Below are 21,618 nucleotides of genomic sequence, written 5' to 3'. Positions count from 1 at the left end.
CTAGGGCAACATTGTACAGAAAAAGGCTAACACACACACATCTACGCACATATACAGTCCATTTTCATTATGGTATTCAACATTGGTTATGTTTCATTCATAGTCTAGCCCACCAGTAGATCATTAAAATCCTATCTTTGATCCACCTAGCATGTTAGAGTAGGACATACAGTACATACACATAACCTTCTTTATGCTGGCTATATGCAAAAAGGGAGAAACCCAGTGTACCGTGTTAATAGGCTACGCTCATTACAGTCCCAGGTCAATAGCAGGTAGTTAGTCCAAAGGTTGTTGTATCCTGAAAAAATAAATCATAATGTGCTCAAGAGATGTATTCATCTGTTTATTATCTGTTACTGAGAGGGTCGGACAGAGCCGGACCTGGATGTCATGTGACATCTGAGAGGTGGGGTATACAGATACTGGACAGATCCTCAAGACTAACACAGAGAGACAAAAGACCATTCACACTAACATGCACACCTATGGCCGATTTCAAATCACCAGTTAACCTGACATGCAAATCTTTGTACTGTGTCTGGAGGCACCTGAAGAAAACCCACGCAGGCACAGTGAGAACATGCACACTCTGCAGAGAAAGGCCAGCTGCCTGCAGTTTTGAAGTAAAATTCTTGCTGTGAGTCGGCAAAGCTAACCACTCAACCGCCATGCTGCCTCTCAATAGATGTATTATGATCCTTAACTAAATATTAAGATCCCATAAAAGTAGATTTCTAAAGCACTGGTAACATACTGTATGCAGAGAGGCGGACGAGCGCAACTTGTCAGCACTATCAAGCCCAAATGTTCGATTCAGATTTAATTTTCTTTTGTTTTCACACAAAAGACACAGAAGTGTTTACACTTTCATTTTTAAGTTGATGTGCAGTGGCCGTCAGCAAATTACTGAGATTTTTAAATTAAATAAATGTATAAAACAATTCATGTCAAGACGTCGATGGAGGTGAAGTGAAAATGTTTAATGATGACTTTCTACGGAAGTGTGTGTGTGTGTGCAGGTCTGAGTCAGAGCCAGGAGTTCATACAACATTTCAGGATGAGTGACTTCTGCAAGTTTAGACCATCGATCCAGAGTCATGTGAAAATCACATGATTTCAAATAGAATACGACTGTTCAGACAGCGAACCAGAGTTACCTTAAACATTTGACATTTCTGTACTCATGCCTAACCAATGCCCATCCTGTTGAAGGTAACCATAGTATCTGTGAGTACTTCACAGATAACACCAGTCAATAGTCATCCATGTCATTTTCTTTCTTTTAGCAGCATTTCCTGTCTCCTCAAGAGAGTTCCCAAGGTGCTCTAAGGGCAGATGAGACATATAATCTGTCCAGCTCTTTGACATGAAGGAGTTTAGCTACAGCAATCAGACATAACATTATGACCACCTTCCTAATATTGTGTAGCTCTTCCTTGTGACATGGGCCTTCTGTTCTTGTCCTGTGTGGTTTGAATTGAGAGGCCTCTGTGGATCATCCCACAGATACTTGATTAGTTTGGGATCTAGTGAATCTGGAGGCCAGGTCAACACCTTGTGCTGTTTTTCATGTTTTTTGAGTTGTTCCTAAACCGATTTTGTGTGTGTGTCTGTGTCAGGCTGCATCCTGCTGGGGATGGCTGCTGCTTTCAAGGAGTATCATTGCTATGGGGTGGGGGTGCCTGGTCTGGTCTAGGTGGGTGGTACATGTCTAAATAACATCCACATGAATGCCAGCTCCAAACGTTTCCTAGCAGAACATTGAATTGTCACAAGATGGTCAACATTATTTAACTGACACTTTCCTCATTAGCTGCAGCACCACGCCTGCATTGCTGCGATCTATTAATCTGATTCTTGTGATATGATTGACTACCTCGGGGGCGGCTGTGGCTCAGTAGGTAGAGCGGGTTGTCCACGAACCAGAGGGTTAGCGGTTCGATCCCCGGAACGTGCCACATGCCGAAGTGTCCTTGAGCAAGACACTGAACTCCCAGTGTGTGGCACTGGTGTGTGAATGTGTGAACGAATGGGTAGATGGGTCTGTGACTGTAAAGTGCTTTGAGTGCCAATAGGTAGAAAAGCGCTATATAAAAGCAAGGCCATTTACCATTTACCTGATCAGCAGTCAGACTATGGATACTGCACCAGTGCTGCTATTTGATATTATATTTCCTTTTATTCACTATATGCACATCACATTCTAATTGATATGTGTAGATACATTGTTGTTTCATTTATTGCTTATACATCATTTAAACATCTCTTTAAACAATCTTTGTCAAGCATTAAACCAATTTGTCCTTCTTTATAAACCTAATATAAACATTCCCATTGTGCGATGTTTCCAGTTATTCTTAAGTCTGTTTATAACTGTTTAAGATATTTGATCAAATCTCAGTCGCTAGTTAACAAGCCAAATAAAAAAAAGATTAAGACTCCTAATAAATTAAATTAAGCATCCATTAAATGGTAATTATACTTGAATGTCGTTGTAATATTTATAGCCTCGCTTGTTGGCATGGGAATACCCTCCTCACACGTGAGTCATTTTAAGAAATCATAGAGCAACTCAAAGTTAAAACTGATACTTCAAATACCGTGGGACACTTGTAGCAGAGATGAAGTGACTCTGCTATAGGTTTATGTATGGCAGAAGCTGCTTAGAGAGGTTTCATGTTATGAAACTGGCGGAGTTTACAAAGCAGTGACTGTCTGCTGTGACATTTGACTGGCTTCATTTACTCTCTCTCCAGATTGTTTATAAGAAACGACAGCAGAGCTCCCCTCTTTACCTTTGATGAATCACACTTTCACTCATCAGAAAACCTTAATCACCACACATTTTAATTGTTCAGCCCTTTTGTGGTTTCAAGTGCACTGATGAAAAAAGGTCGACTCCGATTTGAAGCCGTTCACCTTTTTCTCAGTACTTGTTTCTTTGCTTTTGTACAAAAACATAATCTGTCTATTGTTCTTGATCTCAGTTTCCCCTCCCTTGGGATTTCTCGGTAGAGTAGCAGAAGCCAATTTCTGTCTACTCCTTTGCACTTAAAACAAGAATATCTCAAAAGGCTTCAAATCCCTCCCTTGCATCTCTAAACCAAATGAAGTCATAAATCACTCTTCTATACATATCATGCTAATTAAGAGCAGGGCTCAGCTGCTCTTCTCCAGCGGAAGATGGAATGAAAACGGTCCATAATTATGTCAAAACAATGTGCTCTCAACCTCTGCCACAGCGCATTTGGAATTGGTTTTGTGGAGATAAAACAGTGTGTACTGACACCCAGGACTTAAAACACTTTGTCCGTTTTTTTCTGGAAGGGATTAAAGGTTTCTTGCTACTGAATAACATAAAGCCATTTCTGAGTTTTCTTAATTTTCTAATATGAATTATTTGAGGTTAGTCCAAATGTAAAAGAAGAATTAACAATTAAGAATATACAGGTCAGGGATTTTCAACAGCAGTAAAGCTATGACTGTCACATGACACACGTGCACCAAGACCGCCTCAGCCCCCTGCTCTTACTTTGGCTCACTGCAGCTTGTGTAAACGCTAACAGACACCAGCGACTGGGAGCACTTTCTCGACTCGAGGTTGTGGGAGATAATTTATGTTCTGCACACCCAAAACGCTCTCTCCCTGTATTTTAGGTTTCTTCAGTTTGTGCTCTGTCTGTCGCGAGCTGTTTTGTTCTGTGAAATGATACATTATGCGAAAGGCAGTTATAGTGTGTGCCAGGCTTTGTCCTAAGTCCTCACGGGCCAGATGGCCTCCGCTTACACACGTGTAACTCTGATGGTAGTGTACATATGTAAATCTTGAAACATATGCTCAACCTTCAGTGTACAATCTACCTCCCCCACAGAGTTTACTAATCCTTACCACACAACAGAACTACTTCAAAAAAAACTCATCTGCAACCTGCAAGGGCTTTTTCACTCTGCTTGTACATCTTTTTACATCGTCTTTTCCGTTATTTTGCATTTACAGAGGCTGCCATTGTTACCAATACAGTATACAGTGCTTGAAGTGTTAATAAATTTATCACTTACTTGAAAAACAAAGTTTAATATTAGTCCCAGTGTCACAGCTGGATCTATCTCCACCCTTTTATATCATCCTCCTAACAATACTTGGGGTCCCAGTAACCAATTATACCTCTTATGGTCTCTCAAATAACTTTAATCACTGATTAGGATTCCTTGTTCACAAAGCAGCTACTTAAAAGTAATTGCTCAATAAAGAGAGGGGAAGTTGTCGTATTAAGTAGGTGTTCCTGCTGCTTCTCTCATTAGCGCTCGCTTGGAGCTTTCATCTCCCCATTGTCACAAATGGAGTCAGCTTCATTCACAGCACAGGAGCCGTTCCCACTCCGCCTGGTTCACACTGCTTAAAAGGATGACAGCATTAGCACAGCACAAACGCCGGCGTACAGAAAGTGCCCACCAGCTCGAACCTGCGTGGATTTCTGATGTGTTAGAAATAGAAAGGCTGGGCGCAATAGTGACGCAGATGCGACGAAGTTTGATTTCTGGTGGTGGTGGCAACGGCAGCATGGCTGTGTTTTTTTTAATAAGCGCAGTTTCTGGAGTCAGTTGGCTGTTGGTAGGGAGGTAGCATCTGAGTGAAAAAGATGCAGAGCGAGTACACAAAAAGATGCTTCCAGTGCAAGACTAAGACACAAGTTAGTTGATGTGTATTTTCCCCCGGATATTACTTTTGCTGTTTCACTGCAGGCTCGTGAAAACAGAATCCTGTTCTGATGTGAGTGAGAAACGCTACAGAAGATTCTTCTGGTAAAATAAAGAGAAGTGGAAAAATCACAGAACATTCAGTTAAAATTATTATTGCACTGAAAATAGTTTTTCAGTATGTAGATTTTCCTTTGGTCAGATTTTCCCCCATTTTGCAATATTTAAAATAATCTCCATGGTTTTATACAGAACCAAATTAACACTTTAATAATAACTCATTTCGGTTTCGTGGTTTCTGGTCTCTGACATATCTCTATCTTAGACCCATGTATGAGTTGACTGCATAAAGAAAACGTTAATAAAATTCATGCGATCCCTCTGTTTTATGCTAATATTGACTGGGGGCAGGAACTGTTTCCAGGAACCGAAACTGGAACTTGGTCTTTCTGGTTATGGAAATGTTACGTTGCCAAGTTCCTATAAAGGTTTTAGATAAGTTTCTGCAATCATACAGGCTGTCTGCGGCTTACTGTAATTTATTTGGGGTTATTTTTGAAGTTAATGCACGCACTGATATTTATGGATGGAACTGATTTTGTGCTGATTCGTGGCTGTAGGCTTGTGAACACGCTAAATGTGAATATTAACTTTTGATGCGTCTGTGAAGGTTCTCAGTCATCCAGGTCACGGTGTATCCAGAGAACAAGTTGAACTCAGGGCAACGGGACCTACAGTTGTTCCAGCGTGTTTTCTGGATTACTGTTAATGTGATGTGAGCTTGGCTGAAGTAGCAGACAGAAGAACTGATTTAAAAAAAGTACCCTGAAGAGTTTTTGACTATACGCAGTGCATTTTAAATAATGTTGAGGGATCCTGCAGATTTTTAAAAATTAAAATAAAAATCTGCTCTTCCAATCTTTAATGACGAAGTAAATACACGTTAAACATAAGCAAGTTTATTAGGCTGAGGATACACAGTCTGTGTGTGGTGAGCGATTCGTTCTCTGTTGACAAGATAACTCCTCTTGAGTTGCTGCTTTAACTTGTGCCTGTGCGATAACTGTCCAGACGGCGCTGTTAAAATGTGATGCCTGAGTTACTTAATAATGGTAACACTTTTTATTTAACGGCAGCTTTCACCCCACTCAAGGCCACCTTACATCACATACCATCAGTAACAGAGCATTGATTAGGCATGAGTTAAACTGAAATTATACCAAGTGGTAGCGTACATCACAAAAAAGAGTAGTAACACAGTAAGTAACCACAGATCTGAGGTCGACACTGTGGTAGTGTTTTAACTGTTCTTTATCTTTGGTGCATGATCTCAGTTAAATCGTGCATATTTGAACGGATTTTTAAACGGCACAACTAAAGATCTTCTGATCGCCGGTGACAAAGTCTGGTAATTCCTTTCATGGGAGAATGTTCAGTTGTGGAAATAAGCTGTAAGCATGGCACGCCACATCATTTGAAAGGCTCCTATCGAGCCACTTTTTCTTTGCAGACCCTGAATCAGCTGCAAACAACTTCAAGGTTGAGTGCAGTCTTTTATGAGAGAAAATGGTTTTGCTAGAAAGGACCACGGGGAATACAAACACAGCCAGCAGTGGTGTTTTACATTAGCACATTAACACGTTTCAATCCTAAATGACTGGCACGATGACGGATGCGAGGAAAATACGGTCAAGGGGGGGAAATGAGGAGAAAGATCCTTCCAGCAAACATGCTTAATGACCCCAGGTTCCAGCTCCAAGTCTTGCTTTCCACTGTTCCACATATGGAACATGAGACCTTTTTAATAAAACATTCATCTCTGAAACATTTACAACTCTTGTGTTTCCTGAAATGATAAATCCAAAACATCTTTGATGTTCGAGAGAAACGAACAAGAAACTTAGTGTTTTAATTCTCTGTAAGCCACGAGTTACAAGTGACTTATATTCTGGTAAAAAGGATCTTTGCAGGCTGGACCGGGGCAGAGCCTTGTTGTCGAGCAGCATATTTTATTTTCTCTCCCAGAGGTTTAGAGGAGCTGTTACACTCTGGAGTTTTAGTGGAGGTCACAAGGTTATTATATAAACAATTCACACGGAGGCCCTCGTGCGCCCAGAGGGAATGTTTAATGCAATGCTCACAATTTCTTGAACGTAGTAATGCTCAAGACGCAGACGTGTCCAATTTTAACCATGCTGCATTATCTCTCTGTCTCCACTACTTTTTTTTTTTTTTTTTTCTTCAGCTGTTTTGTCGAGGCAACTGAAAACCATGCTTAATTAATTTGGTCAGCTGCCTTGGATAAACTACACTCATGACATCAATTAGATTCTAATGAAAACAGATAAAAGCCATGGAAAGCAAATGGAATTTCTGAACAGGACTCATCAAAGTCTTAGCATTGGAACAAATTCCCATTACGTCTCATAAAAGCCTTTAATTTGCAAAGCTCATGTCTGGTTTGGTACTTAGAAGTACATGGTCAAATGATTCAGTCTTAAGTCCTGTGCTGAGAGAAGCCAAATCAGAATTTAATTTGGCACGTAACTCCTTATCCTGTCTGAAACATGTGGCTGGATGCAATCCGTGGATTAGCGTGGACTTCACAACTACAAATTTGGCTTGTTTCTCTTCTGGCAGAGCGAACACCTAGTCGGACCCGTTTGTAATACAACATTTACATTTCCAATCTCACTGCTTATTCCAGATTAGTACTTCTTAGTTAACCAAATTGCTGCAATTATGTGTGTCAGTCCATTGACGTGGGATAAGGAGGCTCCACGTCTTTGTCTCTTTCACTTTCCCTCTCTCATTTCTAATGACTGTGTGACCTCTTTCACATGTCTGATTTGATTGTACAGTTCAGGCAAATTTTAATAAATTATTATAGAATAATCAGCCGTTAATAATCTTAATTTTGTACGGACGCTGGTTTCAAAAAATGATGCTCAGTACTGTAGGTATATGTTCACAGTGCTGTGCCATTTCCTCATTACGTTTTTAAATTAAAATTTGTTTATCTCTAGATATGCTACATTTTAAATATTTAACTGCAATGTAACTTGTTTCTTCTCCAAATTCATAATCTAAATAAAATGTAGTATAAGACTTATATAAGAGTGTCAAGTCTTCGTCGCCATTAATGGCAAAACTGTGCGTTTTATTTCCATTTAACAAGAACATTTGTATTCCATCTGAAATATAATCTCAAATTAATACTCGAATATCTATGTAATTCAATCACCATTAGAACATTGTGTACTCTTTCACAATATCTCTATCTGCAGTAACAAACCCTGATACATTATCGTCATTTAAGTTGCCATGGCAAACATTTATTTATATACCCTGCGGATATAAAGAGCAATATTAGCAAATAATATTGAATAAATATACAGTCTCCTCCAACTCTTCAACTCTTGGGACATTTCTGACTCTTTAGCGGATAAATGCTCCACTGCGTTTACCCATAAGTTGCTAACCTTCTGTCGCTAGGTGGTGGATAGGAAGCATGTCGTCCAGATTTACAAACATCTTAGCTGAAGACACCTGTCAAAATGAACACTGAGGAATATGGGCCTTGTACATATATATATATATAGTGCTTTCCTACCTATTGGTACTCAAAGCGCTTTCGTGGACAACCTGCTCTACCTACTGAGCCACAGCTGCCTCCAAATGAATGGTGAGAGTGAACCAAAAAGCTGAAGCTGTTGGGTAGAAAACTAAAACAAGAGGGGTAAAAAGAGTTAAAATGCTCAGTAGAGTGGAGGGAAACTGCAGAATGTGGTGATAATTATCTCAGAGTTCACTTACATGGCAAATAATAGTTTGTTATATATATATATGTATATGTATATGTATAGCATATTTAATCTAAAGTTGAAGCATTTGTGGTCAAGGTAGCTCACATCCTACTTTCAGTGCTCTGATTTCCATGAACACACTGAATCCTGATACATTAGAGTAACAGCGTACAGTCACATTTAACTTTATGAAATATCAACATTCAGGACTCTCTGCTGAGCCTTTCACGTATTTATACACCGTTAGCCCTTGACTGTGCAGAGCATCATGTGACCAGCCGAAGCTATTGTTAACTGTAGGAGTGCATATGATTCTCTTCATCAATACATTTGTAACCCTTCAATCTTTTTCTCTGCACCTGTTGTAAATAGAACGAGAAAAAAGAAAGTTTCTTTTGTGCATTTACGCAGCGGTACAGCATCTGGTCTGTCAGAATTGTGACAGTTTGGCTGTAGAAAAAAGGGGAAGTATTTAACAGGCCGTTTTTGTTTTTCTTGGTGTGCGTGTCTCCATCCCAGCGGACTACCCTCCCCCTCCACCACCTGCTGAAGAGTCGACCGGTTTCCCGTCCTCCCCTGGTTCCTTCCCTCCTCCACCGGCGGGGAACTCGTATGATTTTCAGGTGAGAAAAGCTGCTCTTGCGTTAAATTTTCTTGGTTGTCGGTAAACTCTCTAAGAGTCAGCAGGGAAAGCAAAGTCAGCCCCAAGCGCTACAATGAGTTCATGCACCAAGTCCAGCAAAACTCTGTTTGACCTGCAGCCAACTGCAGAGACGTCCAGCTCCAGATGCTGCCTGGAGCCAGCCCGTCTTAACTCATGAAACCACACACACACAAACACACATACACGCTACATACTTGATATCTGAGAGCTGTAATGCAGGAAGGATGGAAGGCTGACACCTATTGGTGGAGCCTGGTCACTTTGCTTTACTGGTCATAATACCCACAGGCATTTGGCTCTCCTAGGATAGCTGGCCTCTGCGCTCTTAACTGAAACTCTCAGCACTTGACCTCTGCTGCGAAATCCTCCAAGTGCTTCACATTCCTTTGTTTAGTGTAAGAAGAAAAAACATCTCCCTCTTCAAGCCCCTCATTTGATCCGACCAGTTTTCTATCCTAAATGAATGCTTCCTTTGTAAGTTTGGAGACAGACTCTTACATAATTTAAAAAAGTTATGCAATGTGTGTAAATTCATCACTCGTCCCACGCAAACTGTAAACATAGTGACTGTGACACTGCACCCTTAGGATTAGTAGTATACGTGCACTGATGCGTTGTTTTGAATTAATGTAAACTACAGGCACTCTCACAGTTATACAGTTATTTTAAAAGGTGCGGTGCAATGACAGAGTTCTCATTTTCATGGTTTTGTTTAACCAAGGGAATGTCAGGCCCAGCCAACCAACAAAGCTGCTCTTCCTTAACGCAGTAAAAATTGGCAGAGCACGGAGAAAGAGACACATGAGCAGTTAGGAATGCAATAAGCCTTCAACAAAATTCACTTCCCTTCTTAGAAATCTGTGGAAGTATCTCAGCAAATCATTGAATCCCCAAACTTCCACACGAGACCTTTTATTTGATACATTTTTCTGCCATTATCATCTTCATTGTGCCTATTTTCCTACATAAACTCCTGCTGATATAGATCACACACATAGAACATTTGTATTTTAGTTTAGTTTAAAATCTGTACACGTATGTGTGTGGAATCTGTCTTTTATGTGTAAAGGTTGCTTTGCAGCTGACAGTTGGTTGCTTAGACGGTCTGACAGTCCAGGCTCAGGTTTCCTTGGATGGCATTTCCCTGTGGTGACGCTACAACTTGCTGAATTTCATAATGTTCTAGCGTCTTGTGACATTTATTTGGTGGCCAATATATTGGTAAAAATTGGTATAAAATGTTAGTTAGACTTGCATGGATTATTACATTAAACATTACTGAACGCCAGACTCAAAGACCTAAGCCCCCAAAATGTAGCCACTGCACATGTGCACACGTGTTCCCACTGCTCGCTCGTAGGCTTTATATAGAAACGATGTCACAAAAATAAAAGTCACTTCTAAGTTGTTGGGGAAGTGTGTTAAACTTCCAGGATTAAATATTCATAATGAAAAGATTTTAACTCTTTTCATTATGAATACTGCCTGCAGTTTATCATGTCAACACATATACAGTCGTCTGTTTTACATGTGGTCCTATGGGATGAAGTTAACATTACCTTGGGTGACCACTAGGCCTTAAAGCAATAAAGGCTAAAACAATATAAGATAAAGATTTTATTTTTTATTTTTTGAACTGTGAATCATGCAAACATATGCTAGAAGAGCCACAGAAGATAAATATAGACCTGTACATAATACGCCCCCTTTAACTCAGATTGCTTAAGTCTCATGTTAGCTTGAAAAAATGTGGCATCTTAGGCTAAATAAACAATTAAAAACCACTTGGACTATGTAAATTATTGATTCAATTATTTATTTTGCTCACAGAAATCTGACTTTGTGGAGCTAGTTAAGTTTTGACGTGACAGCTTTCACATGTTGTATATTAACTGATAACAAGCATACTCGGCACCTTTAATTTCTTTTCATTTTTACTTCTCACTTTCTTGTCATAAATCTTCATTTTCTTCTGAAGATAATAAATGGTTGAAATAAAAGACACAGAAGGACTTAAAGGACCAGTGTGCAGGAGTTAAGAAGATCTTACCGTGTTTTTATTAGTGTATATTCACATGTAACTAAAAACTGTTTTTGTTTAGCCTAGAATAAGCTCGTCACGTCGACATAGGCCTCCTCTTCCATGGAGCCTGCCTTGTTTTTACAGTACACCAGACCAGACAAAACGAGATCTGGCTCTAGCGTTGGCCTTTCATGTTTTTACGTTGAAGTGTGGTCCGGTTAGTTTTAAAAATGCTTTCCCGCACTCATCTCGAAGTTTTATCTTTTCCTTTTATACTGGCTGCAGTCATTCTGTCCTGCAACTTAATTCCTTAATAGACCACTGGTATCTTAATCATTGTCCTGCAGCCAGAGCAGAGCTCTAATTGTAGGCGCTGTTCAGAAGAAAGGAAAGATATCAATCAAAACGTCATTATATATTTTTCTCTGGGCCTCGGCAGAGAATTCTACACGCTGAATGAATAAATCTAGGATTAAATGGTATTTTACTTAGAAGAAGATGTGCTCTTTATCACCCTGGCAGAGAGAGATGTCTGGATTATGACACGTAAAAGCTGAAACCTTTTACAGAAGAGAGAAAGACAAATCTCTCATCATGGCTGTTACCCAAATTATGAAGCCCTACATGGCAAATTCCTACACACCACAAAGACTGCGATGTTTCCTTTCATCCTCCTCGTTATCACCGTTAAACAAGTTTACCCGTTTTTTCTTTTGTTGATTTGAGACAAGCCATTAGTGTTTTGCTTTGTTTACTCCCGCTCATGATTGCCTTAGATGTTTTTCAGGCAGCAGCTCTGCTCCAAATGGAGGGAAGCCCTGCCTGTAATAGATTATGACAGGTAATCCAAACACATAACATTAGAATAAGAAGCAGTCACTGATCCAGCCAACTCAAAAAGCCCCCGCAGGCACATTGCAAGAAGTCTTCTCGCAGTTGCAGCATAGTTCAGATGACTAAAAATATATCTGTCATTCCACAGAGAAATTCCCGGGAATTTAGTAGAATACGGAGTGTCACTAATGGTCAAATCATTTTAACTACTTTCCAGATTTTTGTGCAACAGTTTTGTTTTTCTTTTGCGTAAATAGTTTGTGTCATATGTTGGAGTTGTATTTTTCCTCCGAGGTGAAACCAAAAAAAAAAAAAAACGAGGATGAATAAATCAGTGACTGCTGCTGGAGTGATCCTGTTACTGTTGCTTTCAAGCTTCCTCTGATAATAAACGAGTCAAATACATATTGCAGCAGTTCTTAACATCCTGTATAGAGCACATTTAAAATACGGAATTAAAAAAAATTTAAGAATTGACCTTTTTGTTTGAAATACTACTGAATGAGGTTGTACTGAATAATGCATTAAGAGTAAGATACTGTAAATCAAAGCACAGTGAAAAGCAGGAGGTGAATAGTGCACCATGTTATGAAAGTTGTCTTTCAGACAATACATTGCTTCTTATTTCTCACCACATTTCTCTGAGAGAGAAGTCTCTGCCATTGATGTGTGGCTTTCAAAAGGTTCGTCTGAGGTCAAGGTAAAACATGAACTTGGAACTGTAATCCAAAGTTTAAGATTACAGTAGGAGAGAATGTGAGAGCAGCCACTGAATGTGACTTATTCCTTTCAATCACAGTTGCGTCTGTTATTAAGAAGGTAATAGAGGATGGCATGCTTGGGTCTACAAAAGCACAAAATTTTTTCAGAATATGTTAAATAGGATCACCCTTTAATTTAGAACTTGTATTAAAGGTGAAAGTAATATTTTCAAATAAAAATGAAAATTGTTGCGAGGTCTAAATCATGGCATGAGCACAAAACCATTTCTGAAGTTTTGAAAGTCAGGAGCACAGATGTAGAGTTGTCCTAAGAAAGAATATCCTTAATCAGGAAGGACCCAGTGCTCACTATGCTTTACAAGTCGTCTACAGACATGGGGAGACACCACCTCAGCAACACTTCATTCATCAGGCCTTGATGGCGAATGACAGGAGTTAAAAACTGAAACATTTGGGCAGTACATCTTACACCCCTCATCATATGGCAAATGCTATCCTGATGATGATACTTCTCAGTGGCAGGGACAGATAGACTGGTCAGAGTCTATCTGTGGTAACTTTTCTGACGCCATCTGTTCCAAACACAGAAAGTCAAGTGGCCCTGCTTTCACTGTTTCATCAAAAACAGGATGCATCCAAATACAGAAAGGTCCCTTCACTTGAGTGCAGACTCTTCCGAATCTTTTTTAATGAGAGATTGATGATTTTGATTTTAAATTAGCTTGCAAGAGTTTTTCGCTTCATATGACTTCATGGGTTATTGTGTCTAGGATGGAGGGCAACAATGTCAATTTCCACTACTGAAAACGAAATGTGCTACAGTGAAAAATGTTCAAAAAGTAGAGGGAGTCTGAATTGACCGTATGAGATGTTTGCACACAGATGAAAGGACCAGAGAAGACTCTGGAAGAGAGGCGCTCCAGTCTGGATGCAGAGATCGACTCCCTCACAAGCATCTTGGCAGACCTGGAGAGCAGCTCGCCCTACAAGCCACGAAGCACACAAGTAGGTTACCAACACGCAAATGCATTCAGCTGTAGAAAAATAACAAACTAGTACTAAAGTAAGATCTTAAAGCTTTTGTGCTAAGGTATTTACATTTTCTGTCTACAACTTGAGAGCTCTGTCAGGCCTGAAAGCTGACGTGTGGCAGCAATTTGGATATTAAATGTATGACGACAGAGAGGAGTGGGACAGATGTGTAATATCAGTCTCATGAGACCGTGCAGCGAGATTTGTCCACGTGTGAGGGATTTCCAAAACACGACAGAAGCTGCAACCCCGAGAGCACCGTCAGGCCTGAAAGCTGATTGGATTTAAAAAGGAAATCGACAGAGACGAGCTGCACAAAAGCAAAGCCATATGCAAGATGTGTTCACTAGAGGATAAACACTGTGGAAATGCCACAAATCTCTGCAACCAATGACAACATCAGTAGTGATTTCAATAATAAAACTGTCTCAATACCCAGCCCCACTTGTCTCAAGGAGTTGTATTGACAGTGTTAGCCACTGTACAGTAAATAATGTCTATGGCTTTAAAGGAGTTTACTAAAATCTGGGAAATGGTTATCCCTGTAACGGGCCCCTAAAAACAGGAGTCTAGGGCCCAAATGTGATCTTTACACTGACGTCTGATCTGTGGGTTCAGATGTGTTTCGTTGTCTTGCCTGCGCCATCCACTTGGCAAAATTACCAAGACAACTTCTACTACCTGTACTTTTGTTGCATTTGCTTGAGTGAGCAGGAGGAGGTGAGTCAGGTGACCTTTCAGCTTGCCAGCCTGATTTTTTTTTCTTGAGAATGTGGTGATATTGTAGGGACTGCATTTACACTTGGCTGAGAACCTGTCACAATGCATCGGGGTCTAAATGAATTCAGATCAACCGGACCACGTCCAAATCTGACTGATCTGAATTCTTTCGGGTCCCAGGCAACAACACCCTGGGAAAGCATCTGAATCCAGATCACTTGTAAGAGTAGAAATGTAAATGAAGCAAAAAGCTCAACTCTGATAAGCTGCAACGGTAAAATGCTGTTCATCTGCTCATGTGAAAGTATTAGCAAAGTGAAATGACTTAAACACATACAAGGAGTGCTAGTATCATAACTGAAGTATTTTAACCCCTTGAATGATAATGCAGATTAGGTTTCTGCAGGAAACAGATGCACATGATGCATCTTTAAAAAAAAAAAAAAAATGTCTTGACCTATATCATTAGTTGATATTAAATGATATTAGGAGCAACTTCAAAAAGTCAAAGCCTTGGGCAGTTCACTAAATTGTTTGACACACAATAAATGTAGGACAAGCGGATAAAAAAACCCTAACCAATTGTGTTTGGAGTAGGAGGGCTCAGTGGGGCTTGTAACACCATGCAGATCAGATCTCTAGTGAGATATTCGAGCAAAAATGTAGTACCTGAAAGGGCTTCACACGCAGCGAAGAAAGCACGGTTAACATGGTGGATTATTGACAGTACTGTTCAAGTAGCCATAGATCAGGGTCTGCACCCTCATATAGGATGAACCTAATTACATTCACTGACCTTTTGTGTGAGTGCGAATTTGTGGGCAGGAAAAACTCTTCAGCAGTCTGAGAAACACGGTACTTTAGGGGGAGTGTGCAGTGTCACAAAGAGACGAAAGACTGAGGGTTGCACATGCTGACGTCCTTTGGTTTAGTGACTCCTGGCAATCTGGCTAGAGGGAGTAAAATGGGTGTACTACACACAAAGTTAACATTATTGCACCACACAGGGGAAACATAGCGGATACTGAGTGAGAGGACAGGATCACTGTGGTTATGAAATGATACACATTCAAGGCAATAAGTAAAATACGACTTGATGATTTCTAGTATGCTTAGTGTTGTGGTGAGCTAGTGGGTTTATGGGAGCTGACGTTAAATGGGAAACTGTAATGACATGAAATTATGTGCTCATAAAATGTGGCGAAATGCCCATTTGACAAATCAACTAGACATCTCACAGTCCTCCAGTCTGCTTAGATCGGGGTCATCAGGTGTCTGCATGTGTTTCCCATTGATTGAGTACATTGTTGAGGTCCTTCTGCAGTTTAAGTCTGCAGTTCTAGTTTGACTTAAAAGGCACCATGAGCATTTACTCACCATGCCCAGAGCCTTTCTTATCGTTGCTACATTGGACACAACAATTTTTTTTAGTATAATTTTAGATTGTTGTTGGAAAAAAAAAGAATCATCCAAATGTAGCACAGATTGTAACTGACCTTCCTGGGGAATACAAATAATGTGCATTTACTTCTACCATTTTGTCAGTTTTAGAATTTGGCTCTAAATAAATAACTGCTGGCGCTACAGTAATTAACCTCTCACAGTGGAAGAAAAAGCCGCTGCAACTGAAAAAATAATGTGGGTTTCAAGATAAATCACTATGAATGCGTTGTTGTTTCTGGTGTAATCGGGTTTCTCGGGTCTTTCAACAATCAGACCCCTTCACCCGGTGACCCAGCTGGGGTTGATCAGGTCCCAGCTTGCATCCCAGCAGCAACAAGCCATGGGTCTCCCCTCTTAATCCAGAGCCACCTAGTGGAATTTCTAGCTCCCCCTTTTTGCTGCTCCGGTCACTCCCAACACCGTCAGAGCCTTGCAGAGAGAGCAGGAAGCCTCGGCAGTCCACCTTAATGGCGTCGCCAGCTTCAGCCTCTGCTCCTTTCCTGGTATTTTCTTACTTTCATCTCATGGACCTCCTCCATATTCTTCTCCCAAGGCAACGTGAGTTCCCACATGATCATGTGTTTGGTGGAGTCCGAATATCAGGTGGAGTGAGGTGGAAAATGGAGTGAAATGGCATTTATAAATGGGCCAGTGAGGTGACAGGGATGTTATTCAAAAGAATACATATTTATGGAATATGACACTGAAATCTGATGTCTGCGTTCCATTTGGGCTTCAGCAAACTCATGTACGTACAAACAGTTGTATCTCAAAATGTCCTTTAAACAAGCCTTGAGTTGCAAGTTTGTATCTGTACTATACATTATATCTTGTCAGTGTTAAGTTTGTGGGTCTACTATGGCCTGAGTGATGTAAATGTCTGAATCAGAGTGCAGATTTGAGACTGCAGATGTCAGTGCACCCTCCACTTTTTTCTTGCACGGCCACTACTCTACAAGGGCACCAGCTGTGCGTGCATATTCCAGACGGACTAGAAAGTAGTGTAATAAAAACAACTACGAGTCCGTGGTGTCCACAGCTGTCTGTGTGCAGAAGGCCTTCAGAGTCCACGAATATGATAAGTGTGTACAACACAATGCGAAAGCATCTGCTTTCTTTGTTCTCTTATCCTTTCCTATAAACATTGAAATACTACTATTATTTATATACATGCTAAAGATGCACAGGAGCCCACAAATACACATGGAATAAAAGGAAGCGTTTCTCTAGGACGGACTACCGGCTTCTGTGTTTTTTTTCCTAAATAAAATATAGTGTAAGAGCATACCTTTGTTGAGAAAAACCATGTGCAGTATACAGTATATTAGAGAAGGAGCCTGAAAGCTTTTGTCAACACGACTTGAAAAATTGATGTGCACCTGTACAGCTGTGTGAGAGCCCAGCTTCAGAATGTCGTACTAACTAATGTATGGCCGCCGCAGTGCTCCTACCTGTCAGGGTCAAAGTCGCTGCATGCTTATTTTTATCATAATCTGCTGCAAGTCTTTGAGGTTACGGGTGAGGAGCCACACCACCTGTGTCTCAGCAGAGTGCACATACTTGCTCTGACATGTATTAATCATGAAATGTTGTGCATCAGACATCTTGTTGACTTAACCCTGTTTTCCCAACATCTCTGTGCTATCATGATGCCCTTTAGCTGTTCCTGTGCCTTCTCTCCCAGAGCTTTTTGCATGTGGAAAAGATTTAGCTTTCTATTTGATTGTTTATTTGCCGGCGTTAAGAGCATATGCACTCACGCACACACACACGCACACACACACACACAGACACACACTGTTACTAGCTCCTCAGCTGATGCTGATTCTAGCTGATTAACTCAGGTTGACCTTTTCCCCTACACAGCTGCTCCTGTCAGGCTGTGCTTGGGCTCTTTCAGTGCATTATTCTACAACATAACGCTGGTCTGTGTGTGTAATGGGCCAGGTTTCATTCTCCGGCATTGGCACAACTGCTGCACCGTAATCTTCCGCTTGTATAAGCAAAGAATAACGAGTGCTCTTGATTTACAGCGTTCTGCGCAAAAGCAATCACAGAGCAAGCTCTTCAAAATCAATAGGCCACCCTGAGCTCTCCCTTTCAAGTTTCTGTATCTTCCCCCCCAGACGTTAAATTTGTCAGCGAGGGGACCTTATGTATGCTTGCCTCCCAGATGAAATTCAAATGGACGTTGCTGCTCATTCATAAAAATCTAAGTAGCGCCCCTGCAAACATTCAGCCAGCACTGATGCTTCACAGACATCAAAACAATTTTGTTTGCTTTAGTTGGTATTCTCTGTGGCATAACAGTGAGTAATGAAATGTGATCATTATATAATTCCCATTTGCTCTCTCTCCAGTTCCATCTTAGATGCCATTTGTTTTTTGACACAGTTAACGAAGTTTTTGTTACAGTTTGTTTGCTTTATACTGTGACAGCAGAAATTAAGCCACACCTGATAATGTTGTTTGGCTCTTTATTGATTTGGAGGTTCAGAATGTGTTGAACCTCACACTAATCAGGCATAACATTAGGACCACCTTCCTAATATTGTGTAGGTCTCCCTCCAAAACAGATGTGACTCATCAGAGAATGGACATGGGCCTTCTCAGGGTGTCCTGTGGTGTGGAGGCCTTTGGGTCCTGTGGGTTGAGGGGAGGGCCCTCTGTTGATCAGACTTGTTCCAGAGCATCCCACAGACACTTGACCAGTTTTGGATCCAGTGAATTTGGAGGCCAAGTTCTTCATGTTTTTTGAGTTGTTCCTAAACGTTTTTTGTGTGTGTTCCATCAAGGAGTGTCATTGCTATGGGGTGGGGGTGCCTGGTCTGCTCTAGGTGGGTGGTACATGTCTAAGTAACATCCACATGAATGCCAGGTCCAAACGTTTCCCATCAGAACATTGTATTGTCACAAGATGGTCAATGTTATTTGCTTCTCCTGTCAGTGGTCATAATGTTATGCCTGATCAGTGTATATCGGTGTTGCTTTAAAGGTTCTTCAGTTTCACTTAATGTATAAAAACTAGAATATGAATTGAAATCGGAAAGTATTTTCATACACAGCATACATGCACTCACTCTGTTATAATAATTTAATTTAAATTTTTCAAGATTTTATATTTGTTGCGAAGTAAAGCCCAGATTAAACTTTTAACCACAAAGTTTTAATGTCTTAATGGCAGACCTTCAAATTTTTTGGAAGCACAGACACAACTGGTTAGTGTCTTCTCAAAGAGGACTGCGTTGGGATCTTATAAACAAAAACAGCGAAGTCGTTGTGTGAATGTCTCCGGTCATTGTGTGTAGCGGAAACTTGAATCACAACTAACTTACGTGCTGCAGTGTTTAGTTGGGTTGGCACCGAAGTCTGTACATGTAGATGGACGTGTCACCAGATATGTCCGTACGTGTGGTGTCACCCTTTGGTTTGATTTGTTCCTGTTTGAATCCCAGAGCAGGACTATCCAGGTCAAGAGTGTGCCTTTCACATTGTGCTACCTCAGACTGAAGCCAGTGCTAACTTACTGGAATAACTGACCTTATCACAGACGGACTAATGTTAACTTTAGTTGTATCGAATCACAGTATCGAGAATATTCTTTAATCAGAAGGTCCCACAGTAAAAAGTGGGGCAAGTCAAGGAGCTGGGGAGAGCAGCAGGGAAGCCAGCAGACATTCTAGCCTCCTGCAACGTTTCAAACCTTATTAACAGAGCAATAATTTCCAAAATGATCACCAGGACACTTAACTGAGGGCAGAAGTTAGCAATTAAGATTGGTGCTTTTTGAGTGGGAATCAGACGGCATCTAGGGGTCGTCGGTGGCCACTGGTGTGTAAACCCCATTCTAATATTTAATAACTTTTTTTTTGTTTGGCGTGGTGATTTGAGGAAACACAAGAGAGCATGTTCATGCTAAATCCTTCAAGTGTGCTGCGCTGCAATCCGAGCCCAACCAGCCCTACTAATATGCAGCGTAGGCCTGTCTAAGCACATCAGATCTGTTGTGGGGGAGTTAACAAGGAGGCCCAGATGAATGTCATAACAGTGTGCTCATCAAGCGCCAGAGCAGCACTGCTGCTTTGGCGGAGGCTACAGAAGCTGCGACTGCCATGACCTCTAATTCACACTGACCTGTGATGCATTTCTAGAAATCGAATGAATCAGCGTCCCTCCTACTGAGATTCTGCAGCATCCAGTTTGTTTTGCATGATGTCAAGAACAGAATATTTTCAGTACAATGACGATGGCCATGAAAACATCACTGGAAGGAAATTGTTATTAGACCTCAACATGTGAATATATTTAAATCCACACAATGTCTGTCACATTCATTCAGTGTATTTCTATATGTCTTGAATGAATCCATCTTTTTTATGGACATAGATTGACTGATTTGGCCCAGTGCTGAAATCGGCACATTAACACGTACTGATATTCACTTGAAGACACAATATTGTAGTAAAATAGTAAATAGTGTCAGGAATCGTAATAGTGTAAATAAAATGGCATAAAAGACAAGATATTTGATGAAGGTCCTTTTGCATTCCAGTCTATAAACATATATTGAGAGTACACATTACTGATAATATGCACTTACACTGTATGACCAATTAAGTAACCGATTTTTATTGCACATTACACACAGTGCCATTTTTGTCCTAATTAAATTCTAATGCCCCTCCTCCATTTAAGCTGCACCTCGTTCTGATCTGATTCAGTCTTTTGTGATAAGATTTAAGTTGAAATTAAAAAGCCCTCCCCGTCTGACTCATCCACGTGTTGTGAAACAATAATGTGCAGCGCAATGAATAAAATATTGAAAGCCTAGGAAAGCTTCCTCAGTTGGGCCACGCTGCATCAAGGGGTGTTTGTGTGTCTTTTTGTGTGGTGCTTTAATAGAAGTAGCATATTTCCAGATGGATTTCCAGAAGCCAAACTACTCATCTGTCACTAGGCTGCCTCCTGGCAGTGCCAGAACTTCTGGAAACAAGGATCAGCAACTCACTTACAGTTTATGGTTCCACCTCAATTAAAAGCTAGTCAGTGAAGTTCACTGAAGCTGTCTCTTTGTTTGTATCCATGGAGGAAACTGTAGTGTGCAAGTGGTAATTAGACTGATGACTTCAGCTGCTGAACACAACAGGAAAAGAGGTGTAATCCTGTGATGCAGACTTTAGAGTTCTTCTGTTAATTATTTAAACTATGGTGTCAAACCCCCGTCACTGGACCAAACTGTCCTGTTGTCTCTCTGAGGGTAACTGCCCACTGGGGAGCTCCCCTGACTACTAGCGCTATACCCTCAAGGTTTTTTTCTGTTTGCATTCGCACAACAGGAACGCTGAACTGGCATAACAGACTCGTTATTATCGTATTAAGGCTAAATTTAACAGCTGTTGTTTACACAGCAAACATGCTACCAATGTTTTCCACTAATTGTTGAAAATGGTGGTTTCCAGTGTTTTCTCAATGTGTTCGACCCATCAGCATACAAATATGTCACTCCGGGTACGTCTTATGCTGGGGGAGTTAAGAGCCTGAACTAGGAGCTAAAAAGGACTCTAAAACTGTCTCCTAATGTCTACAAATCAATCTCGGTCCCTTCAGTGTTCCCCGGTGCCTCCAGTCACTATTCAGTGCCTAGACACAATGAACAATGTTGATTTGCCTTTT

General features: G+C 40.7%; 1 protein-coding gene across 6 annotated transcripts in view; it reads left to right on the top strand.

Moving 5' to 3' along the window:
* lpp (LIM domain containing preferred translocation partner in lipoma) overlaps nucleotides 1-21,618 on the top strand; it is a 167,488-nt gene that overhangs the window by 80,570 nt on the left and 65,300 nt on the right. For all 6 annotated transcript variants that reach the window (XM_084547735.1, XM_084547734.1, XM_084547733.1 and 3 more), the window contains 2 exons: nucleotides 9,027-9,130; nucleotides 13,633-13,755. In XM_084547735.1, coding sequence (XP_084403861.1) covers nucleotides 9,027-9,130; nucleotides 13,633-13,755 — 227 coding nt within the window. The remainder of the gene's footprint in view (nucleotides 1-9,026; nucleotides 9,131-13,632; nucleotides 13,756-21,618) is intronic.

Source organism: Chelon labrosus, assembly GCF_963514085.1.
Source record: "Chelon labrosus genome assembly, chromosome: 7".
In the NCBI taxonomy this organism is placed as follows: Eukaryota; Metazoa; Chordata; class Actinopteri; order Mugiliformes; family Mugilidae; genus Chelon; species Chelon labrosus.
The sequence above is the reverse complement of the archived record's forward strand: the minus strand, read 5'-3'. Positions and strand labels throughout refer to the sequence as shown.